At 45.9% G+C, this 27,582-nt stretch overlaps 1 protein-coding gene across 3 annotated transcripts in view; it reads right to left on the reverse strand.

Annotated features, from left to right (window-relative positions):
* ELAPOR2 (endosome-lysosome associated apoptosis and autophagy regulator family member 2) overlaps positions 1 to 27,582 on the reverse strand; it is a 167,476-nt gene that overhangs the window by 74,295 nt on the left and 65,599 nt on the right. For 2 of the 3 annotated variants that reach the window (XR_006275871.1, XM_038387527.2), the window contains exons 2-3: positions 26,698 to 26,818; positions 713 to 908 (exon numbers count right to left, since the gene is read on the reverse strand). Coding sequence is in view for 2 of the 3 variants with exons in the window: in XM_038387527.2 (XP_038243455.1) it covers positions 713 to 908; positions 26,698 to 26,818 (317 nt within the window). In the remaining variant the exon portion in view is untranslated. Of the gene's footprint in view, positions 1 to 712; positions 909 to 8,743; positions 8,867 to 26,697; positions 26,819 to 27,582 lie in introns of those variants that run through there. The other variant, XM_038387530.2, reaches the window with a different exon arrangement.

The raw sequence follows: 27,582 nt of genomic DNA on the forward strand, positions 1-27,582 counted from the left end.
GTTTCATTCTATGCACCCAATGAAGTGGGCTGTAGCTCACGAAAGCTTATGATCTAATAAATTTGTTAGTCTCTAAGGTGCCACAAGTACTCCTGTTCTTTTGGCTGCTAATGACATCTCGGAGGCCATTATGACAGCAGGGGATTGGCTGAAAGTAGTGGCTCGCTAGCCACTCCTGTCATGCTACTCCACTGGTCCTATGCCACCTGAGGAGTCCTCCAGCACAGAGGAAGGCTCAGGTAGATGATGAAACTGACTTTCTGCCAGTGCACCAGCAGGGTCAAATAGGGCCCATTTTATTTATCCTTTATTCTCAAGGATTCAATATCCCTGAAGTGTGCCACATGGCAACGTGCAGAGATTGCTTTTATTGCACACTGTACTTTTCTGTACTTACACAGCATAGCATGTTCAATTGTCTCTTCCGTTAACCAGCTGATGGCATCATCAAACTCCAAGAGCTTTCACTCACACATAACCTGCATTCCATTCTGAGGGGCGTAGTCTACCGGTCATTGTTTTCTGTCAACACCAACTACATGTTACTATACTACTGGAAAAAGAAAAGGAGTACTTGTGGCACCTTAGAGACTAACAAATTTATTTGAGCATAAGCTTTCGTGAGCTACAGCTCACTTCTTCGGATGCATTCAGTGGAAAATATTCAACCCCTTCAACAGTGTGGCCACAGACCAACCCATAAGCCTCTTACTTGTCACAGCTCTCTGCTTTATTCTCAGCTGATTTGACAGCAGTGTCCATGAAAGTTGCCACATTGGAGAATCCTGCTGGCAGGTCATCCCATTCATCAAACTTGATCCCACTGCCCAAGGAATATGTCCCCTCGGCACATTTACTGCACACTTGATTTTTCATTTCTAGGTATTCACCAGAAGCACATGAAAAAGCTGAGAAGACAATCATTTACAACTGATTAATTGTAAAGGCAGTTAGCAGCATCGATGAGCTGTCACTAAAGAAACCAGTCACAAAACTCCCACCCATGAAAATCAGGAGCACAATGAATTAGCTCAGAAAACCACTGTAAAAATCGGGGTGCAAATTGATTTCTGTTTTTCACTTACTTGACAGCACTGGAGCCAAATCTCAAATTACGGCTATTGATCTGCTTATTTGTCTCCATTAGCAAAGAGGAATTTTAAAAAAATCTACACCGACAAACTGCATGTGTATCTAGTCTATGCAAAAATATGTTTGTATCACTGTTGTCACATTCTGCCTCATCATCCTCCCAATTCCTTTCACCCACCTGTTGCATCTTGTGTTGGACTAAGATTGTAAGATTTTTGGAGTAGCACCTGTCTTTCATTATTGTCTGTACAGCATCAGATATGGTGCATCTTTATCTCTGATAGGGGCCTTTAGGCACTACTGGGATAAAAATAACAGCATGCAAAATAAATTTCAGCTATGTCTAGGGTAAGTACAGTACCTCAATGTATGTAATAAATTATAGCATAATTTAGTGGTTAGGGTTTCAATTTTTCCCCCCCGATTCCAAAACCATCAACTTTACTCTTCCACTATCTATCTAGGTACTTATATGGCCATCATCACTGTAGCATCCAAACCATTCTCAATTATGAATTAATTTTATCCTCACAATAATCCTGTGAGGAAGTGGAATGACCCTACAGATGGTGAACTGGAACTCAGTGTAAATCAAGTAACTTGCCTAAGGTGACAATGGAAATGGCTGAGCCAAGAATTGAACCCAAGATTCCTGAGTCCCAGTCCAGTGTTCTGTCCACTATACATCCTTCCACCATCACTTTTTCCTCTCATGATTTAATATCCCAGAATCCTTTTTCAGTGAAAAAATAAATATATGCTGTCATTAATAATCTGTTATTGGGTGTTTTTAAGTTAATAGTGCCAGTATGGCTAATGTAAGCATGTATAGCTAAATATGGACAATTTGAACATAAGAACAGCCATATTCGGTCAGACCAAAGGTCCGTCTTGCCCAGTAACTTGTCTTCTGATAGTGGCCAATGCCAGATGCTTCACAGGTGGAACAAGTGAGCTCAGTGTTACCCCAGTACATCAAGTGGCACCCCAGAATGGGGGCAACCCATCACAATCATATCTTATTTGCATTTTAAAGAATATCTAACTAAAAGTAATACATTCTTATTGAAAATATCATGAATTTCACACTCTGCAATGATATATATATTCAATAAAACTAATTACAACCACAATTTATATCTCCACTATTAAAAAATATATAATGAGGCATCATAGCCAAGAGGAGGAATTCCCAAGCTATTCCACCCATGACCCCCAAACCATCCACTTTTGTTTTCTACCATCCCCAAGCCATGCATTCGTTCATGGCAAATGGATTTTGCAAGCCCCATCCTATGTGATTGGTAAAGCACCATTTATGCTCATGGGGCCAGAGCCTCAGCTAATGTAAACTGGCATAAATCAATTCAAACCAGCCAAGGATGTAATGCATGATATTGTACATATGTACTGATCTTTATCTCACATCAGAAGAACCTGTTGGACTTAAAATACTTTGAGAAAAGAGTTGTACAGTAGCAGAAAGTACAGGTCATATCCAAATCCCAGCTAAGCCTGAATTTCAAGTTCCCGCTCATGTATTTGACTCACACACAGCATTCCTCTGCGTAATCATCCTTGACTGGCAGGGCTAGGGGGAAAGATCAGTAGATAGGCCAAATTCTCCTCTCTGTAACTTTGGTACAACCTCCATGAATCTGAATGTATGATTTTTCCAAACAAACCATTGTATCCATTCTAATACAATCTTCATACTCATGAAATGGATAGGAATCTACTGAGGTCTCGAAGTAGGAAAGCATCCCTCTTCAGGAACGGTGCTTAACTTTAAACATGAGTTTAAGTCCCACTGAAACTGATTTCAATGGAATTTAAACACATGCTTAAAATTAAACACTTGCTCAAGGATTTTCCTGAACTGGGGCCTTATATTGTAAACTCTTTGAGGCAAAGAGTAACTCTGCATTTTGTGTGCGTATGGAGAGTAGCACAATGGCACCCCGATCCCTGATTAGTCATGAAGGTATTACAGCATCATTAATAAATAAATACTAATACTAATCTTTTCCTGTTTTGTTTTCTTGGTGTTTTCCTTGAAGGGCGTGAAGAGAGGCCATCAGGGAAAAACAGCAAGACATACCGTGGTGCTGTTTAAGCCTGTTATCCACTCCCAGAAATGTTTTTAATGTTTTTGTTTTGTTAAAAAAGAAATGGAGAATATTGCTGAACCACATGTTCCAAATTTGTGAACTTCAAATAGGGGATCGGTATCCAAGAGAAATTCACTGCCATACTGACATACAGCAGGCGTCAGAGCCTCCTGTTCAGCTTCTGTTGGAGGTGATCAAAGATCCCTGCTTTAATTGAGTTAGTATTGTTCAATTCCTTATGCTCTGATCACTTCAGATGAGGGGGAAGGGAAAAAAAACACTGCAACCTTTTGAAAGAGGAACAGCCTGAATGACAAGGCAGACTGTTGTCCAGGAAGCTCAAGCTCATTATTGACCTTTGGCACTAGAGACAAAGCCCGGAGTCATGTCCATCCCTTCCCATCAGGCCCGGATGGAGGCCATGCCCCCTTGCTGCTGTGTCTCTGTAAAGACCAGTGTAAAGGGGAATTAGCAGCCTCGGAGGCCCTGATGCTCTAGGCGGGGGGAGCACCAACAGTCTTGGGGCTCAGGCCTTCAGGCAGGACAAAGCACCGAACAATCTATGGCCTGCCGTCCTGGCAGGCAGACAAATGCAGGCCTCTTGGCTTAAGATGGGGAGGTGGCCACCCCGGGGTGGGGCAGCAGCAGCGAGTGCGGGGACCTGGGCCCACCTTACTCCACAGGTCCCAGCCCAGAGCCCTAACCATGGTGGAAGGCTCCGGTACTGGGTCAGCGGGGATCCCACTACAACACGCTGACCAGTATTCTGGTCAAACAAGCAGATTATTGCCTGGTGTCCCTGGGGCTACTTCCAATGATCCTCTCGCTGGGTACCTTCAGTTCGTGGGGGTCCTCCGTCTCCCCAGGGTACATAGCTAGCGGCAGTCCCAGCAACTCTTCAGCGTCCTTGTCGACTGGCGGCTCTGGCGGTCACTTTAGATCCTCGGCGCTGCAGAGGTTCCCCTCAGGCGCAAGCCCCAGTAGTGGGCAGGAGGTGGCTGTCTCCTTTGCCAGCTCCAGCCCAACTGAGCTATAGGGCCCATCTTTTATACTTTCTGTCCTGCCCCACTGTTTCTGGAGGGGTGGGATGGCTTGCCTGGCTCTGCCCTCAAGGCTGGCCTGGTCCGCATCCTCCAGCCATGACAAGGAATCCGTATTTGCGTGTTCCCTCTCAGCACGATGCTGCACTGTAAATGCAAAAGGTTGGAGGATAAGGTACCACCACATCAGCCCTGCATAGGTGTCCTGAATGGTTTGTCGCCATTTTAGGGGCATGTGGTCCGTCACTACAACGAAGGACCCACCCAGGAGGTAATAATGGAGGACTTCAACCATCCACTTAATCGCTAGGGCTTCTTTCTTAATGACCGAATAGTTGTGTTCCCGGGGAATAGCTTCCAGATGATATAGAGGACTGGGTGTTCCTCCCCATTTGGACAATGAAGCCAGGGGTGAAGTCAGGGCTTTACAGTACCAGTTCTTGGCACAGATGGTCCGTCAGTGTCCGAAAGGCCTCTTCGCATTTGGGGGACCAACGTACCCATTGCGGGCTGTCCTTAGTGAGTAGCTCAGTCAAGGGTGCGTCAATTGTGGCGTAGCTGGGAATGAATCGGCGATAATACCCCACAAGTTGCCTCACCTGTGTTTTGGTGGTTGCGGCTGGGTGGTCCTGTATAGCCCAGACCTTCCTGACCCGGGGGCACACTTTACCTTGCCTGAGGGTGTAACCGAGGTAGGTGGTCTCTTGCTAACCAATCTGGCTCTTCTGAGGGTTTGCAGTCAGCTCTGCCTTCTGGAGGGTCCTCAGGACGGCTGCCACGTGGTCTGGATGGTCATCCCAGTGGTGACTGTAGATCACTATATTGTTGAGATAGGCCACGGCGTACTCAACATGAAGCTGCAGCAGATGGTCCATCAGACACTGGAAGGTCGTAGGGGCTCCATGAAGGCCAAAGGTCATCCCGGTAAACTGGTAGAGCCTGCAGAGTGTAGCAAAGGCTGTCTTTTTCTTCAATCCAGGTTCCAGTGGGATCCGCCAGTCGCCCTTGGTCAGATTCAAGGTGTTGATGTAGCGGGCCTCTCCGAGTTGGTCAAGTAGCTCGTCAATCCAGGACATTGGATATGCATCGAATTTAGAGATAGTGTTGACCCTCCAGAAATCAATGCAGAACCAGAAGGTCCCATCTGGCTTGGGGACCAGCACTATGGGGCTGCACCATTCGCTCTGTGACTTCTCAATTACCACTAGATCTGCCATTGCATAGACCTCCTGCTCTTCACATCCTGCATTCGACGCGGGAGAGGTCTTGTCACCTCACAAGCCATTTCCCCTGGGTTGGTCTGGATGGTGTGCTCTCCAAGTAAGGCTGAGAAGGTTTTGGAAAAGGCCTCCAGCAGCAGCTTGGTCTGCTTCTGCTGCTCTTTCGTGAGGGTATCCCTGAGCAGGGGTTCTTCGTGCTCTGCCACCACAGTTACCTTGCAGTTGCAGGACATATCGTAAGAGCCCCTGGGTTTTGGACAGGGTTTGTTCCCAGGTCTCCTGCATTAAGTCGAGCAAACCCCAAAGCTGGTGACCGTACAGTAGCTCAAATGACGAGAACTTGGCAGAGGCCTGTGGCACCTCCCTAATAGCAAGCAGTAAGGGGGGGGGGGGAATTAGTTGATCCTAGTGACACAAGTCCTTAGGTGGGAACTTCCAGAGCATTTCTTTAAGGGCCCGATTGAATCAATCCATCCATCTGGGGGTGGTAGATTGATGTCCACAGCTTCTGGATCCCTAGGAGGCCACAGACTTTGCAGAGCAGCTGGAAGGTGAAGTTTGTCCCCTGGTCCGTAACGGTCTCCCGGAGTAAACCCACCCAGGTGAAGATCTTCAGGAGTTCAGCTGCGATGATCCATTCAGTGGCTTTCCTTAGGGGAATGGCCTCTGGAAAGCGGTTAGCATAGTACATCGCTACTAGAATGTAGCGGAAGCAGTGAAGCTTTTGGTAAGTGGCCCCACCTGGTCCATCACAAACCTCTCAAAGGGCATCCCTACCACTGGCAAGGGGATCAGTGGGGCATTTTGTACCCACAGAGGCACTGACAGTTGGCACTTTGGGCAGGAAGCGCAGTAATCCTTGACGTCCCAGTGCATGCTCCGCCAAAAGAACCGGGCCAAGACCCAGGCCAGGGTCTTCTCCTGTCCCAAATGGCCAGCCGCAGTGATGTCATGGGTTAATCTCAGTACTGCCCACCAGTGACACTAGGACACGACTAGCTGGGAATGAGGCTCCTGGGTCTGAGGGTCTCAGTCAACCCGGTACAGGTGCTCCCCTGTAAACTTAAACCATGGCCACTGGGTCGCTCACTGCAGATCCGTCTCCATCCTGTTGATATACGCTATCTATTCATAGGCCCAGCTGAGGGTGGGATCCTCTCTTTGTCCCTACTGAAGTTGACTACCGGGTCCAGAGCGGCTTCCCCGCCGTCCAACCGGGGTAGCTTTATCCTTCTGGAGTGTCAAGAACCCCAGGTGGGGCTGAGGGGTCACCTGGGTTAGTCTTCCTGGGCCCCTCAACCTTGCCCTCAAGGGGGTCTCCCTCGAGAGCCATCTGCACCAGTGGGTCCCGGAGGCTCGCAGTTTGCAGAATCTGAGTGAATTCTGGCCAGTCTCCTCTGAGAATGAGAGGGTAGGCAGCTCCGGGGCAACCCCAGCCGTCATTACCCAGGTCACTCCGTCCACAGTTAGTGGTACCAGGGCACTTGGATATGACTTCAAGTCCCCATGGATACAAAGGAGTTGAATCTGGTCTGGTGCAAGTTCGCTTGCCAAGGCAAGTCACTGATGCACTAGGGTTTGCCCACAGCCAGAGTCCACCAGGTCATGCACTTGTTTCCTGCTGAGGCCCATGGGGACAGTCACCTTAGCAGTAGGACACAAGCGGGCATGGACCTTTCCAGTGTAAACCTGGCCAAAGGAGAAGTCTGACTGGGTACTGTCACTGGAGGTGTCCAAATCGACCACAAGGAAAACAGGGATCAATCTCAGTGTGGCTGGCCCAGCACTTGGGGTTCTGCGAACAATCGGGTTCAGGGATTTCCCTCCTTTGCCGTGGCCTGCGGGTGTTCCACGGGACATTGGGACGGGTTGTGGCAAGTAGCTGCTGCTGCGTCCCTCATTGTGGTTCTAGTCTGTCCAGGCCACTGTTTTAGGGCTGGAGGGTCTTTCTGAGCCCAGAGGGCTCCACACTAGGGCTGCAGCTACAGGTGCTCCTGGGGTCTCTGCAGCCAGAAAATCCTCCATTAGGCCGACCACCACCCTCAAGGTAGTGGGTTGATTTTGAAGGACCCAGGCTCTCCCTCAGGGTGGGAGAATGTGAACGAACTGCTCTACGAACACCTGCTTGGCTACTTCAGAAGTGGAGTGTCATTCGGGCTGGAACCACTGCCAGCAGGTGTCCTTCAGCTCCTGTGGCATGACCCAGGGCCGGGTCCCTGGCAGGTAGGTCTCCCCCCAGATCCGGCACCAAAAGGTGTCAGCGGTGATGTCTACAGCATCAAGGATAGCCAGCTTTACTGCTCTGTAGTTGCAGGCCTCATCGTTAGGGAGCCCGCAATAAGAAGCCTGGGACACCCCCATTAGGTAGGGGGCCAAAAGTGTGGTCCATTTGTTCTGAGGCCATCCTGCCACTGAAGCAACCTGCTCAAAAGCTTTCAGGAAGGCTTCTGGGTCATCTTCAGGCCCCATCTTTGTGAGGTGTACCGGCATCACGGTGGTTGTTGGGGTTGTCACTCCTCCAGGAGTAGGGCGAGAGGGGCTGGGAAGCAGGGTGGCCAGCTGCTGAAAGCATTGTTGCTGCTATTCCTGCTGCTGGGCCCCCACCTACCCAGTCAACTGCTGTTCCTGGGCCTCCTGCTGCACCTGTTGCTGTTGGAGCTGGACTGCCAGTTGCTGCAGCTGGCTCTCCACCCACCATTTTATAAACTTGTCCAATTCCATCGTAGTCTCTTGGGTGGGCAGTGGCCTAGGAGCATGTGCAGGCCCCTTGTCTCAGGGGTTACCTGTGTTCTCCACCACATGTAGAGGGTCATGTCTGTCCTTCCCAGGTCAGGCCTAGAGGGAGGCCATGCTCCTTCACTACTGCGTATCTGTAAAGACTGGCATAAAGGGGAATTAGCAGCGTCATAGACCCGGGCACTGACCATCTAGGCAGGGCAGAGCACCAAACAGTCTAGGGGCTCAGGCCCTCAGGCAGGGAGGAGCACCAAAGAGTCTAGGGCCTGCCGTCTTGGCTCTGGCAGATGGCAGACAAATGCAGGCCTCTTGGCTTAAGGTGGGGAGGCTGCCACCCCAGGAGTGAGATTGGCAGCAGTGGATAGGGGGACCCAGGCCCACCCTACTCCACCAGGTCTCAGCCGAGAGCCCTAATAGTGGTGGAGGGCTCCACTATTGGGTCTGCAGGGATCCCACCACAACAGGCTGGCCAGTATTCTGGCCACATAACCAGACTATTGTCTGGTGTCCTTGAGCTACTTCCTACGATCCCCTCACTGGGTACCTTAAGTTTGTAGGGGTCCTCTGTCTCCGTGGGGTACACAGCTAGCAGCAGTCCCAGCAGCTCTTTGGCATCCTTGTTGGCAGCTCTGACAGTCCCTTCGGGTCCTCGGTGCTGCAGATGACACCCTTGGGCACAAGCCCCAGCAGCGTGCAGGAGGCGGTTGTCTCCTTTGCCAGCTCTGGCCCAACTGAGCTGAAGGGCCCACCTTTTATACTTTCTGTCCCACCCCTCTGTTTTGGGCGGGGTGGATGTGGCTTGCTAGGGAGTGGTTGGTGGTTCCTCCCATCAGGCCTGGAGGGAGGCCATGCCCCCTTGCTACACCCACTCTAATTTTGTTTTGAAATTTGCTAGCTTATATCAGCCAGATATTACCTTACTCCACAGGAGGCTGTGCTTCCTGTCAAAACACATACATCTGCAAGCAAAACTAGCTCTGTGCAGGCCAGCTGCTTGCCAGGTTCAATTAGAGGCTGAATGTGGTTAATGGCAAAGTGAACCACTTTTGACATTGGAACAGCTGTATAACTTGAATTTATTCCAGTCAGTACCAAGCGGCAATGCGGGAGGGAGGAATGGGATGAGAAGCATATTGCTGTAGAAGCATCTGTGTGATGAGCAGAGCTATGGTCTCATTGCCTGCAGTCGTTAACAACAAAGGAAAATGAAAAAAAGCCAACCTATTTTGAATCTAAGGCACACGTGTCAGCTGCAGAAGTTCCTTTTAAATCTATTGTCTCCAAGTCAGCTGTTATGGTTATGGGATTATTTTGATGGTGAGTGGGTTTTGACAGAACCCCTGGGGATTCTGTAGAGAAGATGTCCCCTAACTCTTGGCCCATAAGGCACCTGCGAGTGGTCTACAAAAAGATAACCAACTGGCTGTAGGGTTCTGGCTCTTCTTGTTCATAGCTGCTAAAAATTTCATTAAAATGCAGCTAAACATACATTCAATCCTTTCCTGTTACTACTTGTTCACATGAATTGCGGCAGTTGCCACAGCAATGTAACGTAAGGATGAATGAGAGAGGTGGGTGATTGTGAAGAGAAAGGAGGTGTCTACAAGATAATCTCACTGTTAAAATGGGGGTAAAATTTTCCAAAGTGTCCAAGAGGCTTAGGAGCTTAATTCCTATTTTCAAAAGTGACAGGCATTTAGGAACATAAATGTGAACTTTCAATGTGACTTCGATGCCAAAAACAATGGGAGTTAGGTGCCTAAATGCCTTTCAAAATCTGCCTCTCCCCCACACCCCCCAAGTGCCTAGGAATCCAGCTCCAAAGTCAATTTGTTGCTTTTGAAAATTTTATCCATGGTTCACACTATGAAAAAGTTTGGGCCTCTCTGCTTTAGAACATATTCTCCCTGGTATGGAAGGCCACTGGCAGCAGAGAGAGCTTCCATATATAGTTCAAGGATTAACTCTGGGTTATATACCTATATATACACACAACAGCTTACAAACAATTAGATATCCAGAGACCACTTGCATCAGTTTATTGTAAGTATTATTAATACCTTCATGCCTAGTTGTATGTATCTAAAGGAGCTGTTTTCCTGCCATGCCTATTCATGGATATTTTAAATTAAGAAAATACTTTAAGTGGCAATTAGAAACGATGGGTCATATTGTGCTACCAGTTACACTCGTGTAAATCTGGAGTAGTTCCACTGAAACTACTGGAATTAGTTCAGATTTACAGCAGTGTGAGAGCAGAATTTATTCAAACCGAACAAAGGTGGTTATAGTTTGTAGAGCTTGCCAGTCTCAGAGATAAAAGGTGCTGGCATGTATTATTACATATCATCTCTCACTGCCCCATTGTGTCAAGCTATACTGCCAAGGCCTCCTTCTCTGCTGCCTTGCCCTTTAAGTAGTCATATACATCTAGGCTAAGTGGACGCAAAGCACCACCAGTTCCCTTTGGTAGCATTTTGTGCTCACTTTGCACAGGTATAAATGGCTATATGAGGAGAAAGTTAACAGAGATTCAGGCATGCAACAGTTACTTCTTACTAAAAGGTTTTTAGGCCCAAATTCCTCTCCTGTGCACCATCCATTGAAGTCAGTGAATTTCAGGGTGGAATTTGGCTTTTAATGACTCACAGAGAAATGTAATATTGCTTTGCTTTCTATGGTTAATGGAGATTTGTTAATGAAAATGCCAAGCGTAAATCATTCTGAGACTCCAATGTAAATATTGCTATCGCTACTTTCTAGCATCCCAGATCTAAAACAAGCTTCATATATATGTTTTCATGTATTTAGGTAGAATCAAGATCAATCATTTTTATTGTGGGAACAAAATCATGAAAATGAGCACCCTTGATCTTCCCTCACTTATCTCAATACAACATTCTGCTTGCTCCTTTCTACTCTGCCCCATCTACCCAAGGACCCCAGACTCCCAATTACTCCATCAGGGTTACATTAGTAAACTGAATCTTAAGGACATCAAATATTACAATAAAACAGAATTTACTAACATTACCCTGGTGTGTGTCATTTCTTTTATCCCTTCTCATCCTCTTCTTTCACCTCCCAATCTCATTCTCCTCTTACCTCTGTTCCAACTTTTCACTCTATAGTCATCCGCCATCCCTCATGCCTCCTCCTTTTTTCTATCTCCTCTAGCCCTTCTGAATCTTTGTCTATCATTCCCTTTCTATCCTCTTTCCCCATATCTCTCAGACCTTCTATTTCTACCCCTTCAAGACTTCCCATCAGACCCTTTTCCCCAGCCATGACTTGCTTGTGCCTTGACTGAGTATCGGAGTAGCAGCCGTGTTAGTCTGTATTCGCAAAAAGAAAAGGAGTACTTGTGGCACCTTAGAGACTAACAAATTTATTAGAGCATAAGCTTTCGTGAGCTACAGCTCACTTGACTGAGTATATGTTTCTCTATTGCCATCCTGTGTGGATTTCTCCCTTCCACTGGAGACCACAGGTAGCTCCCTCAACCTTGAGTCCAACTGTTAAAGACAGAACCCGATTCTTTTCTTACTTTACCAGATTATAACAATTGTAACAGTGAATGCCCAGAATAACGCCACTGAAGTCAATGGAGATTCTCTTCTCATTAAAACCAGTGTATCAGCCCAACCAACTTCTTTGGAATGCCCCAGTTCACTCTCATAACATTCAAAGCTCCAGGTAGTAGTCTGGGCTTTCCCACTCTACCTACAAACCCTCTGCTGAGTTGTCTCATCCTGGTGAGGCCAGAGGCTAAAACTGCAGCTCAGAAGAGGAGAGGTAGGTAGCCATATGGCAGCAATATGCAGTTGTCACTCAGCTCTTAATGGTTGTTGAGTTTGATTGTACAGATGCCAATGCACAAACCTCCAGGAGGGGAGTGGGCAAGGCAACATAGTGTGAAGAGCAGATATTTTATTTTATTTAGAGCGGTCAACACAGTAGGGCTTCCTGGCAGTCCAGCCGGGATACTCCACACCACAAAAGGTCCAAACCAGAAGATACAAGAACCAATGTGAGGGAAGAGGGGAAAAAGCACAAGAAAGTTAAAAGAAAGCAGAACTTGTTGCTTTCTTATTAGTAATGTTTCCTATAACCTCCGTTTATTGATTCAGAATGTCTGATGTGAATAATGTATGAGAGGCTTCTGCAACAGAGTATGAGAAATTCCTGCTCGTTTTTTCCAATAGTTATATTGGATGTGCTATCAATGATTAGATTGAATCTTCATTTTAAAAGGACGCTGTCAGGCCTGTGATCACCTTAAAAACTAGTGTAATCTGGGAGGGAATGTCCTTCATATTATAGACATAGCCTTCTCTTAAGGGTATGTCTACACTACGAAATTAGGTCGAATTTATAGAAGTCGGTTTTGTAGAAAGCGTTTTTATACAGTCGATTGTGCGTGTCCCCACACAAATGCTCTAAGTGCATGTAGTCGGTGGACTGTGTCCACAGGACCAAGGCAACTGTCGACTTCCAGAGCTTTGCACTGTGGGTAGCTATCCCACAGTTCCCGCAGTCTCCACCGCCCATTTGAATTCTGGGTAGAAATCCCAGTGCCTGATGGGGCTAAAACATTGTCGCGGGTGGTTCTGGGTACATATCATCAGGTCCCCGTTCCCTCCCTCCCTTTGTAAAAGCAAGGGCAGACAATCGTTTTGTGCCTTTTTTCGTGAGTTACCTGTGCAGACGCCATACCACGGCAAGCATGGAGCCCGCTCAGCTAACCGTCACCGCATGTCTCCTGGGGGCTGGCGGACGTGGTACTGCATTGCTACACAGCAGCAGTTTATTGCCTTTTGGCAGCAAACGGTGCAGTATGACTGGTAGCCATCGTCAACGTAGTACTGGGTGCTCTTTTAACTGGGCGCCTGGGCAAACATGGGAGTGACTCAGCTAGGTCATTTCCCTTGTTTCGTCTCATGGCGATTGAGTCCTACCGGCAGTGCACTGTTTTTTAATCTGCAGCCAGCTGAAGATGATGGCCAGCAGTCATACTGCACCATCTTCTGCTGAGCAACCAGGAGGTGACGATGGCTAGCAGTCATACTGCACAGTCTGCTGCCAGCAAGATGTATAAAGATAGATGAAGTGGCTCAAAACAAGAAATACACCAGATTTGTTTTCTATTCATTTTCTCTTCCCTCGCTCTGTGAAATCAACAGCCTGCTAAACCCAGTTTTGAGTTTTATCCTTGAGGTTTTGAGTTCTATCCCTGAGGCAGCCATTCAGTTTCTCGCAAAGCCACCCCCTTTGTTGATTTTAATTTCCTGTAAGCCATCCCTGTAAGCCATGTCGTCAGTCGCCCCTCCCTCCGTCAGGGCAACAGCAGACAATCGTTCTGCGCCTTTTTTCTGTGCAGACGCCATACCACGGCAAGCATGGAGCCCGCTCAGATCACTTTTTGCAATTAGGAGCACATTAAACACCACACGCATTATCCAGCAGTATATGCAGCACCAGAGCCTGGCAAAGCAAAACCGAGCGAGTAGGCGACGTCACCGCGGTTACAAGAGTGATGAGGACAAGGACACAGAACTTCTCTCAAAGCATGGGCCCTGCCAATGTGGGCATCATGGTTCTAATGGGGCAGGCTCATGCGGTGGAACGCTGATTCTGGGCCCGGGAAACAAGCACAGACTGGTGGGACTGCATAGTGTTGCGGGTCTGGGACGATTCCCGGTGGCTGCAAAACTTTCGCATGCATAAGGGCACTTTCATGGAACTTTGTGACTTGCTTTCCCCTGCCCTGAAGCGCAAGAATACCAAGATGAGAGCAGCCCTCACAGTTGAGAAGCGAGTGGCAATAGCCCTGTGGAAGCTTGAAACGCCAGACAGCTACCGGTCAGTCGGGAATCAATTTGGAGTGGGCAAATTTACTGTGGGGGCAGCTGTGATGCAAGTAGCCAACGCAATCAAAGATCTGCCAATATCAAGGGTAGTGACCCTGGCAAATGTGCAGGTCATAGTGGATGGCTTTGCTGCAATGGGATTCCCTAACTGTGGTGGGGCTATAGACGGAACCCATATCTTGGCACCGGAGTAGCAAGGCGGCAAGTACATAAACCGCAAGGGATATTTTTCAATAGTGCTGCAAGCACTGGTGGATCACAAGGGACGTTTCACCAACATCAACGTGGGATTGCTGGGAAAGGTACATGACGCTCGCAACTTCAGGAACTCTGGTCTGTTTCAAAAGCTGCAGGAAGGGACTTTCTTCCCAGACCAGAAAATAACCGTTGGGGATGTTGAAATGCCTATAGTTATCCTTGGGGACCCAGCCTACCCCTTAATGCCATGGCTCATGAAGCCATACATAGGCAGCCTGGACAGTAGTCAGGAGCTGTTCAACTACAGGCTGAGCAAGTGCAGAATGGTGGTAGAATGTGCATTTGGACGTTTAAAAGCGCACTGGTGCAGTTTACTGACTCGGTTAGACCTCAGCGAAACCAATATTCCCACTGTTATTACTGCTTCCTGTGCGCTCCACAGTATCTGTGAGAGTAAGGGGGGAGACGTTTCTGGCGGGGTGCGAGGTTGAGGCAAATCGTCTGGCTGTTGGTTACGTACAGCCAGACACCAGGGCGGTTAGAAGAGCACAGGAGGGCGCGGTGCGCATCAGAGAAGCTTTGAAAACCAGTTTCATGACTGGCCAGGCTAAGGTGTGAAAGTTCTGTTTCTCCTTGATGAAACCTCTCGCCCCTTGGTTCACTCTACTTCCCTGTAAGCTAACCACCCTCCCCACCTCCTTTCGATCACTGCTTGCAGAGGCAATAAAGTCATTGTTGCTTCACATTCATGTGTTCTTTATTAATTCATCACACAAATAGGGGGATAATTACCAAGGTAGCCTAGGAGGGGTGGTGGAGAAAGGAAGAACAAAGTCACACAGCACTTTAAAAGTTTAAAACTTTAAAACTTATTGAATGCCAGCCTTCTGTTGCTTGGGCAATCCTCTGGGCTGGAGTGGCTGGGTGGCCAGAGGTCCCCCCACCGCGTTCTTGGGCGTCTGGGTGAGGAGGCTATGGAACTTGGGGAGGAGGGCGGTTGGTTACACAGGGGCTGTAGCGGCAGTCTGTGCTCCTGCTGCCTTTCCTGCAGCTCAACCATACGCTGGAGCATATTAGTTTGATCCTCCAGCAGCCTCAGCATTGAATCCTGCCTCCTCTCATCATGCTGCTGCCACTTTTCAGCTTCAGCCCTCTCTTCAGCCCGCTACCTCTCCTCCCGGTCATTTTGTGCTTTCCTGCACTCTGACATTGTCTGCCTCCAGCATTCATCTGTGCTCTGTCAGTGTGGGAGGACAGCATGAGCTCAGAGAACATTTCATCGCGAGTGCGTTTTTTTCGCCTTCTAATCTTCGCTAGCCTCTGGGAAGGAGACGATCCTGTGATCCTTGAAACATATGCAGCTGGTGGAGAAAAAAGAAGGGACAATGGTATTTAAAAAGACACATTTTATAGAACAATGGGTACACTCTTTTACGGTAAACCTTGCTGTTAACATTACATATATAGCACGTGCGTTTTCGTTTCGCATTTTGCCTTCCCCCACCCCCGCATGGCTAACAACGGGGAACATTTCTGTTCAGCCATAGGTAAACAGCTAGGCAGGAATGGGCACCTCTGAATGTCCCCTTAAGAAAAGCACCCTATTTCAACCAGGTGACCATGAATGATATCACTCTCCTGAGGATAACACAGAGAGATAAAGAACGGATGTTGTCTGAACACCAGCAAACATACATTGCAATGCTTTGTTCTACAATGATTCCCGAGTACGTGCTACTGGCCTGGAGTGCTGAAGTGTCCTACCATGGTGGATGGAATAAGGCTGCCCTCCCCAGAAACCTTTTGCAAAGGCTTTGGGAGTACATCCAGGAGAGTCATGAATGCCAGGGCAAATTAATCATTAAACATGCTGGCTTTTAAACCTTGTATAGTATTTTAAAAGGTACACTCACCAGAGGTACCTTCTCCGCCTGGTGGGTCCGGGAGGCAGCCTTGTGTGGGTTCGGGGATACTGGCTCCAGGTCCAGGATGAGAAACAGTTACTGGCTGTTGGGAAAACCGGTTTCTCCGCTTGTTTGCTGTGAGCTATCTACAACCTCATCATCGTCGTCTTCCTCATCCCCAAAACCTGCTTCCGTGTTGCCTCCATCTCCATTGAAGGAGTCAAACAACACGGCTGGGGTAGTGGTGGCTGAACCCCCTAAAATGGCATGCAGCTCATCATAGAAGCGGCATGTTTGGGGCTCTGACCCGGAGTGGGCATTCGCCTCTCTGATTTTCTGGTAGGTTTGACTCAGCTCCTTAAGTTTCACTCGGCACTGCTTCGGGTCCCTGTTATGGCCTCTGTCCCTCATGCCCTGGGAGATTTTCACAAATGTTTTGGCATTTCGAAAACTGGAATGTAGTTCTGATTCCTCTCCCCATACAGCGATCAGATCCCGTACCTCCCGTTCGGTCCATGCTGGAGCTCTTTTGCAATTCTAGGACTCCGTCATGGTCACTTCTGCTGATGAGCTCTGCATGGTCACCTGCAGCTTGCCACACTGGCCAAACAGGAAATTGAAATTCAAAAGTTCGCTGGCCTTTTCCTGTCTACCTGGTCAGTGCATCTGAGTTGAGAGTGCTGTCCTGAGCAGTCACAATGGAGCACTCTGGGATAGCTCCCGGAAGCCAATACCATCTAATTGCATCCACAGTACCCCAAATTCGACCCAGCAAAACTGATTTCAGCACTAATCCCCTTGTTGGAGGTGGAGTCAGGAAATCGATTTTAAGAGCCCTTTAAGTCGAAAAAAGGGCTTCGTCATGTGGACGGGCGCAGGGTTACATCGATTTAACGCAGCTAAATTCGACCTCAACGCCTAGTGTAGACCAGGGCTAAGAAAAAAAAGTGATACATCACTTTTACCCTGAGGAGTTATAAATGTAAGCAGAGTCAGGATGAGCTCTACCCTGACATCTGGTGGTGAGTTGTGGCGGATTGTGGAAAAGAACTTCAGGGGCTGATCTCATTTGCATAGGCACACCCACCCAGCCTAGATGGTCACTTTGACTGCTGTGGGATCCCCAGTCTCTGTTATTGGGGCAGGAAGAATAAATTGTTATCCTGATTATGTGAATCAAGGACAGTGGAACTGTACGTGGCCTTTTGTTATGATGGAGGGACTCGCCATCAACTAAGTAGCACTCGCTAGGCAAGGGACATAGGTTCCAAAAATCAATGAATGGAGAGAGAGGCTCGGAACAGGCATTTGTACTTTGTGGTCTGGGTTCCCTTCTGAGGGCCCTAAGTGCCAACTGCCCCTCCTCTTTTTCCACTGTGTAATAGCAGAGCTAATTTTGATTCCATTAGGAGTCTGGTTACAAATTGCAGAACTGAATTCACTTTGGGCCAATGGTGTACCAGCACTGGGGCTCCCCTACTATGAGATGAAATCACTAAAGAGATGAAATCACTCTGTACTGTGTTAAATAGTAGGGGGCCTGAAGATATATTGGTGAGCGGCTTGCAGGCCGGCTCCCGGAGAGGAGCACCTGGAGGAGCAGCTCGCTGGACAATTACTGGAGAGGAGCAGCTGGCGGTGAAGGCTGCAGCAGAAACCCATTGAGAGGTGGGCGAGTCAGTTGTCGGAGCATATAAGGTGCCCCTTTACTCCCCTTCCCCCATTTCCACACAGGCTGGGGGAGGTCAAAACTCTGCAGATGAACTTTTGAACTCTGGACTCACCAAGAACAGAGACAGAGACTTTTGGGTTGTTGGACTTTTGGGACTTTGGGTGACTTTTGGGTTGCTGGACTCAAAAACCAAAGGGAAAGGACACGGCCCAATTTGCTTGGGGTGGATTTTTGCTCATGGTTTGTGTTATGAATCCTGTTGGTGGTGTTTCCCCAACATAATGCCACATTGTTTCTCTCTGTTATTAAATGGCTTTTGCTACACTCAGACTCTGTGCTTGCAAGAGGGGAAGTATTTCCTCTTAAGGCGCCGGGGGGGGATGGTATATATTTGTCCCAGGTCACTGGGTGGGGGCTCTAGCCGGTTTTGCATTGTGTTATTGGAACAGAACCCCTAGATACTGAACCCGGCCCTTGTTGCTGCCAACTCTGACGGGTAGAAGGGTTATATAAAATATATTGACAGTTCCTCCAACTTATTTAGCACTCCCTTCTGCCTCCTCTTATAGTCTCCCTGTCTCTCACTCACATTTACATATTGTAACCCCTCCTCCAAGTACTAGCAGATGTCAAGGCTTGAGGTTGGCTTCATGCTGCAAGAGAAATTAGTGACTTGGACACAGGTTATTCGTTTTTAGTGTAACTTATTTACACCAGTCAGACCACAGAAGTGTTCACAAATGTCATGTGAGCAAACCCCCCTTTCAGAAATCTTAGTCTAAATGCCAATTCCTCCCAGAGAATAATTTTCACCACCCCCAATAATTGACTCTAGCAGAGATGAAGGCAGAGAGTAAACTCTCTTTCTGTTTTGGAGAAGATGTTGCAAAAAATCTACATCACAAAAACAACAAATACAGCATTACTTCAAAGACTGTACTCTGCTCACATACTAAAAGAACTTGAAAGACTATTATAGAGACAAGATGGGTGAGTAATATTTTTTATTAGACCCATCTCCACTCTCTAATATCCTGGGACCAACAGGGCTACAAAACACTGCATACAACATTGAAAGAATATGTGTAACAGCACCCTCTGGTGATTCCTCAGATAAGATATATTAGCAAAAAGAAAAGGAGTACTTGTGGCACCTTAGAGACTAACAAATTTATTTGAGTCTCTAAGGTGCCACAAGTATCCTTTTCTTTTTGCGAATACAGACTAACACAGCTGCTACTTTGAAACCCGTCAAGATATATTAGGGAATGTTAGGGGGAAAAGGCCCATGTAAACACAGCTTTGAACCCCAGTTCAGAAAAGCATCCTTATTCAGGGCAGCATTTCAACACATGAAGGCAATGGGACTCAGTCCATATGCTTACAGTTAAAAAAAGGCATTAGTGCTGCCCTAGATAGAGATGGAGTTAAGCACATGCTTATGGTGCTTTTCTGAATTAGGGCCTTAGAAAGCAAATCTTCCTTTTTAGTTAGTGTAGCAGATCTTCCTTAGAAAGCAGATAAAATCCTCACACAGGAGAGAGAGAGAGAATGCAACAGCCCAGTCCTGCAGCCTGTATTTATGAAAGTAATCCCTTCACAAATAGTCCCTTCGAAGTAAATGGGATTTCTTGAATCATTAAGTACTTCCCATGCAAGTGAGGGTTGCAGGACTGGGCAACTGAATTATTTCTGTTCGTCTCTTTCAACAGTTAAAACAGAAAAATCTAGCAAGTCAGGGGCCAAACCTATGTGTTAAGTGACTTTCAATTCCCATTGACTTCAATGGGAGCTGCCTGTGCTCATCCTCAGGTCCAGATTCTGATACCTTTACTCATGCTGAGGGGCACTTTACTCCCTGAGCAATTCCTCTGATGTCAGTGGGACCATGAGTGGAAACAGGAACCAGCAGGTAAGAGAGTAAGTGATCAGCTCCAGAGGAGGTGGGATGAAAGGGCATGTCCCTTCAGTACATTTTTAGTGAATAATCTCAAAATATCCAATTTCCTACAATCCAGGAAGCACATTTTAAAATATGGATACCAAAAAACATGTGTACTTGTGTGCACGTATTTACGTGTACATGTAGACACATACGTCATCTCTAGAAGACATGGTGATTAAACAGGAGCAGTCATTAACATCTTCTCTACAGAAGTGCCCCCAGCTGCACTGGTGATATCAAAGATGAAAAATATTGGGGGAACAAAGCCAATGAAGTCAAAGCCTAATGCTGTAGAGCCAAGAGAGGGAGTGTAAATCGATATGCCCTATTCTAAAAGCTTTGCCAATTCCATTGGTAGTGCTTATTCAAAGAAGTAAGCAAGGTAATCATGGGAGACGCGGGGAAGAGTTCTATGTAGCTTGAAAGCCTCTCTCTCTCTCACCAACAGAGGTTGGACCAATAAAAGATATTACGTCACCCACCTTGTCTCGCTAATATCCTAGAACTGACACGGCTACAACAACACTGCCAAAAAGTTACCCTGTTCATTTCAAGGTCCAGTAGTGAGAGCAGAAAACAAAATCAGCAAGTGTCAAATAGAGAAAGGTGAAAAAAGTATATTGATTTCTTATGATTCACACATTTGCTTCAAGGAACCTAAACTCTGAACCTCTTAAAAAGATGCGAGAAGTAATTCCTATATCTGAGCAGTGACCATGCACTTGGTTATGTCGTTATTTAATAAATGGCCTTTTTTTGCTTAGTAGAGGGTAAAAATATGAGAAACTATTAAATCTACTAAAAGCAGTTTTCTATTCTTTTTCAACCAACATTTGCACAGTCTAAGGGCTTGTCTACACTGGCACTTTACAACGCTGCAATTTTGTTGCTCAGGGGTGTGAAAAAACACCGCCCTGAGCACTGCAAGTTTCAGTGCTGTAAAGTGCCAGTGTAGACAGTGCACCAGCACTGGTAGCTATTCCCCTCGTGGAGTGCCACGGCAGCGCTTTAATGTTGCTAGTGAAGATGTGCCCCGAGAATAAACTCCAGATAAACCTCTGAGACTGACAGAAATGCAAATTTTCAGAATGCAAACAATTTGTCCACAGGAATATAAAAACAATGAAAAGTCCGGTTGGCCGCAGAGGGGCAGGCAGGCTTCCTACCCGACTCTGCATGGCTCCTGGGAAGCAGCCAGCATGTTCTTCCGGTTCCTAAGCAGAGGGGAGGCCAGGAGGGCTCCGTGCGCAGCCACTGTCCGCAGGCGTCACCCCAAGCACCAGCTCTGCAGCTCCCATTGGCCGCACGCCCAGTCGGAGCCCTCACCCCCTCACCAACCCCAACCCCCGGCCCCCTCCCTCACCATGAACTCCTCATTTCTGGCCCCACCCTGGAGCCTGCACCTCCAGCCCAGACCCCCAACCCCCTGCCCCACCCAGGAACCCCCTCCCAAACTGCAAACCTCTCGTGCCCCCAGCCCAGAGCCGCCCCCCACACACCCTAAACCCCTCATCCCCAGATCCATCCCAGAGCCTGCACCCCCAGCTGGAGCCCTCACTCACCCGCTCCCACACCCCAACCCCCTGCCCCAGCCCGGTGAAAATGAACAAGTGGCAAGGATGGGAGACAGCAAGTGACGGAGGGAGGGGGTATGGAGTGAGCTGGGGCTGGGGCCTCAGACAAGGGGCAGGGTAGGTGCGGGGCCTTGGGGAAGGGTTAGGAAAGGGGGCAGGGGCAAGGGTGTTCGGTCTTCTGCAATTAGAAAGTTGGCAACCCTAACAACAGATCAGGCCAAATTCTGCTCTCAGGTCACAATTCAACAAGATTCTTAATCATGCACCTAACTTTAAAGAGGGGCTGAAGACCCATTTAATTAAATGGAGTGAGGCACATGCTCAAACAACTTGCTGAATGCAGGCCTCAGAACTGAATCATACCATTGACTTCAGTGGAGTTATTTCAGCCTTTCTGGGGTTAAGTGAGCACAGAATTTGGCCCAATTTGTCAACAACTTCAGTGGACTGCACTCGATCAAATTCTTCTCTGTTATTAGGTCCACAATCAATTTTTTTTCTATTGTCTAAGTTAAGTCACTTAAACAATTAACATTGTTTGTGCACCACATATATTTTTTAAAAGAAAAAAACCAGCTCATTGTAAGTGGCCTTTGGATGCTAGCTGCAACCGGGGACCTTACTAAACTTTGCCTCTGAAGTTTGTCCTATGGCCCTTGCAGTATGACACAGTCAAAGGGATATGCAAGGGACTCCACAAAATGGCAGGAAGGAGCCTAAATGTCAATGTGCTGGCCCAGCATAGGGCAGGAGCTAAAATGCCAGGTGGAATCACGCTAATGTTACCCCCGTTTCATTCTATTTTCTTTTGTTGAGCCAAAAACCTCATGGCAGTAATTACAGCCACTGCTTCTACTTGCTCTGAGTTGATATGGAAACATTCCCAGACAAGGTGGCAGTATGGAGCCTTGAGTGGCTGCAAATAAGTAGTTGCTATTTCAGCACACTAGCGGGGTGCAGGAAGTGATTAACCGTGTTCAATAATTGTGTTGAAGCTGTGTGTTTATTAAGGGCAGACGTTCCTGAATGTACACACATGCCCCCCTTAGTTAGAAGCTGGAAGCTCCTTGCCAATCAGTAGCGAATTCAATCAGGGGTAAAAAACCGTCAGCCATTTGAGCACCAGTCAGATCCAGCCCTGCCCTACAGAGAAGATAGGGCTGCCATGGATAACCAGACTGAATCTGTAGGCTGGATCTCAATACAGTTTCCTGTAATTTTACAAAACTCACTGGGATTGAGAAAACACTGTAAAGGAGGTTTCAGAGTAGCAGCCGTGTTAGTCTGTATTCGCAAAAAGAAAAGGAGTACCGGTGGCACCTTAGAGACTAACAAATTTATTAGAGCATAAGCTTTCGTGAGCTACAGCTCACTTCATCGGGTAATGCATCCGATGAAGTGAGCTGTAGCTCACGAAAGCTTATGCTCTAATAAATTTGTTAGTCTCTAAGGTGCCACCGGTACTCCTTTTCTTTTTACTGTAAAGGAGGAATCGCAGATTGGAGGCCAAATGTCTTTGTGAGCTATATTATATCATTGAACCAAAGGCACCATGCCAGCCTAACAGCTATAGTAATTGTCAGTTTTTTCTTATTCAAAGTTGTGTTTGTCCTCAATATCGTGGATGCTAAAACAGTTGGTTATGTGATACAACTAAATGATTTATCTTGATGTAAATGCGTGAGCCTATATGATAGCAGAAGATCTCTGGTTATCAGAAGTCCCAATAGCTGCACATTTTTGTGTGATATATATATATATATATATATATATATATAAATAAAATAGGGCTTAGGCCCTATCTTCATTTTAAAGGAACATTAAAAAAACGCTAGTTAGTGATGTTAGTTTAGCTAGGCTGCATTGTAACTGCTGTGCTGTAACAGTTTGTCTGTGATAAAGATTGGTACTGGATTCCTAAGATGAGAAACGAAATGAACACCATTATAATTTCCACTTTTAGTATTTAAAAGGTTATTATAGAAAATCCAGCTATAGTTTCTCACAAAGTTATGAATTCCAGGTCTCTGCAAATACTTTATGTCAGAGGAGTTCTGTAGCACAGAATTGGTAAGCATATTGACTTACCTCCCCTCTATAAAAAGAAAAGGAGTACTTGTGGCACCTTAGAGACTAACAAATTTATTAGAGCATAAGCTTTCGTGAGCTACAGCTCACTTCATCGGATGCATTTGCCGATGAAGTGAGCTGTAGCTCACGAAAGCTTATGCTCTAATAAATTTGTTAGTCTCTAAGGTGCCACAAGTACTCCTTTTCTTTTTGCGAATACAGACTAACACGGCTGCTACTCTGAAACCTCCCCTCTATGTAGGTTACGCTAACTTTGTAGAATATCCACAGTATGAGTTTCTCCTACTTACAGTATTTTTTGGACAGGCCTTGGGAAAGAATAGCACTAGACCTGTGTCAAGATTCCTTCCCCACTCTGAACTCTAGGGTACAGACGTGGGGACCTGCATGAAAACCCACTAAGCTTATTTTTACCAGCTTAGGTTAAAACTTCCCCAAGGTACAAACTATTTTACCTTTTGCCCTTGGACTTTATTGCTGCCACCACCAAGCGTCTAACAAAATATAACCGGGAAAGAGCCCACTTGGAAATGTCTTTCACCCCCCAAAATCTCCCCAAGCCCTACACCCCCTTTCCTGGGGAAGGCTTGATAAAAATCCTCACCAATTTGCATAGGTGAACACAGACCCAAACCCTTGGATTTCAGAACAATGAAAAAGCAATCAGGTTCTTAAAAGAAGAATTTTAATAGAAGAAAAAGTAAAAGAATCACCTCTATAAAATCAGGATGGAAAATACCTTACAGGGTAATCAGATTCAAAACATAGAGAATCCCTCTAGGCAAAACCTTAAGTTACAAAAAGACACAAAAACAGGAATATCCATTCCATTCAGCACAACTATTTTATCAGCCATTTAAACAAAACAGAATCTAACACATATCTAGCTAGATTACTTACTAAGTTCTAATACTCCATTCCTTTCTTTTCCCAGCAAAAGCATCACACAGATAGAGAGACTTTGTTTCTCCCCCCTCCCCAGCTTTTGAAAGTATCTCATCTCCTCATTGGTCATTTTGGTCAGGTGCCAAGCGAGGTTATCCAAGCTTCTTAACCCTTTACAGGTCAAAGGGTTTTTCCTCTGGCCAGGAGGGATTTTAAAAGTGTTTACCCTTCCCTTTATATTTATGACAACCTGTGTGAAGAGAGGGGTCATACCTATCTAAAAGCCATTGATTATTTTTCTAGATGTGTTGAAATTCTATTTACAGACTCATAGAAATGTAGGACTGGAAGGGACCTCGAGAGGTCATCTAGTCCAGTCCCCTGCACTCAGACAGGACCAAGTAAATGTAAACCTTCCCTGAGAAGTGCTTGTCTAACTTGTTCTTAAAAACTTCCAGTGATAGGGATTTCACAACCTCCCTTGGAAATCTATTCCAGAATTTAACTATCCTTAAAGGATGCGAGTCTGAGAGGTGCCAAATCTAAGAAGTCTTTAACCATCAGAATTCAGTCAGAAGTGTATCAAAGTTAAAACAGGAGACCTACCACAGAGAAAAGCAAATGAACACAAAAACTGGACAATACCAGCTGTTCTCACTGAACGGAGCGGCATCTTGAGATCCTATAAAGCTGAGACTGACTGAAGTACTCAGTAGAGGAAAAAAAGGGGAAAACAATTGGCATATCCAGCTGGTTCCCAACCTGATTGAGTTACTGTGTGATCCTAGCAGCAATGCTCCAGGAGGAAGATAATCCAGTGGAGAAGAGTCCTAGATGTATTAAACAGGAGCCTGCACAGAAGCATGAGCTACAGAGCTGTGGTTGCCTAAGTGGTGCTGTGACAGATTCATATAAATCTCTAGATCAGCACAGAGGCGAACGTGTACCACATACTTACCTGTGGGTTACACATAGTAAAAGACAGTCCCTGTCCTACAGTCTAAATAAACAAGACAGGATGGGAAGGGAAACAAAAGCAGCGAGAGGAGAAAATGACTTATTCAAGGTAACATAAGAGGTCAGTGGGAGAGCTAGAAATCAAGGTGGATAAAAATCAATGATTTTTAAAAAATAATTTAAAAATTGGATTTTTTTTTAATTTATATTAGATTTTTTGATAAAATGCTTTTTGAGGAAAAAACTTATCTAATTAAGATACATTATAACTCAAAGATATCTCATCATGGAATAGGGATTTTAAATTTTAATTCTATAGTATGAGACAATATATTCATGTAATGTTTAAGAAAAGTTTTGTAAATGAGTTCCAATAGTTCATGGATTAGGGACCCAATCTTACGGGGTTCCAGGGGCTTCTGTATAGATTATTTAGGTTAATCTTTCTATCTACCCAATGGGACTCAGTGCTCAGTCTAGAAGATACCATCAGAGATGCTTAGTTTTGCATTTCTCAAACTGTGGATTTGTGTCTCCAGAAGTAACATGCTTGTTAACAGCAAAAATATTTTAAAATAAATAAATAACGTATAGAGGTGAGAAATAACAGACCTCAACTCTATTGTCCCTCTGCAAATTTGTGTACACAGAGTCAATCCCTTACCTCTCTCCAAAAGTGCACAGTTTCAAAAAATTCAGTGAATAGAAGATTGTTGGGGGCAGAATAGATCCGGATAAGGAGAAGAAGTCTGGAGATAAATGTGAGAAGTGAGGGACATATGCTTGTTTTGTTAAAATATTATATGTTTGCTGTTGAAGAAAAAATCCAGAATACTTGTCGTTGTTGTTTTAGTTAAATAAAACAATTTAAATGTCCAGTGATGTTCTCCTCCTAATACAGCATAGCAAGAAAATCCTCCAAATATTAGTGATTAGCCTGTTGAATTGGAGATAGTTCACCTCCCAGTGACTTCATAAATATCTGCTTCAATTACTTTTGGTAAATGAAATAACCAAACTATCATTCATTAGCTGTAAAACTAATCTGAAAATTTTTCAAAATAAATCACTTTAAAAATGTATAGTGTGTACCTTCTAAAAATGAAACCTACATCTATCTCTGAGTTGTGAAGAATATGTATTAAGGTTATAACAACCAACAAGAATGCACTTTTATGTAGAAAACCATGATTAAATAGAGTCTTCCTGACTAGTGATTTAAATCATGATTTAAATCAAATCCACCCTGCTAGAAATAGCACCCATCTCTTGAATCCCAGTCCAGTGCACTCTCCAATAGCCCACATTGCCTCTCTAACTGATAATTAACCAGTGCCAATAGTTTATGCCAATGCAGTAACATTACTAATAAAGATCTGTAAAATGAAAAGTGCAAACGTACTGCATTCTTTTCCTTTCATGGGGTCAGGTAATCCAGAGCACTCCGCTGACGGATTTGGGACAGCCACCCTCCACCTGGATCCACTGCTGTCACATTCTGTGTATTCATAGTGGTAATCTGTCTGCAAATAATTACAAAGAGTCTCAGTTTCATCATAACATTTGCTCCTCCACTTAACCAGGATCGTTAATCAAGAATCCAGTATTTTGTCATTTCTGTTATAATCTACAACATATCGTGCATAATTCCCATCACACTGTTCTCATTTATTTTCCACATTGCGTGCACAAGTGTGCCAGGCGGCATACAGAGCAAACAGAAAGATACTTGAATGGGATTTTCAAAAGCACATAAGAGATTCAGAAGCACAAGTCCCATTGAAATTGTGCTCCAGAGTCATTGAAAATCCCACCCACTTTCCTTTCCCCAAAGAATTTAGAAGGAGATTTGCAAAGCACACTAGGGATATAAGAGGACAAGCCCCACTAAAAGTCGGTGACTTATGCTCCTCAATCCTTTAGGTATTTTTGAAAATCTTCCCTTTACATTCTAATTGAGGCATGACCCTATGGACCAGATTTCCAAAAGTGCTCATTTCCTGCCTAGGAACCCAAATAAGTGGCCATTCGCTGCTGAGCTTATTTGGTAATCTGACCATCAGTATCAAAATGTGAGCAGTTGGCTACGGAGCACTTTTGGAAATTTGGCCCCTACATAGGTGCCTAAATGGGAGCCAAACTCTTTTGAAAATCAGGTCTCAGTTGTGGGTGCTGAGCACTTGAAAATCTGACCCGAGCCCTTTGAAAATCTTCCCCAATGAATAAAACAATAGGGTCAGGAAAGATCAGGGTCACAGTAACAAGATCACAGGATCACTCTGTTTTG

Source organism: Dermochelys coriacea, chromosome 1 (genome assembly GCF_009764565.3).
Source record: "Dermochelys coriacea isolate rDerCor1 chromosome 1, rDerCor1.pri.v4, whole genome shotgun sequence".
Classification (NCBI taxonomy): Eukaryota; Metazoa; Chordata; order Testudines; family Dermochelyidae; genus Dermochelys; species Dermochelys coriacea.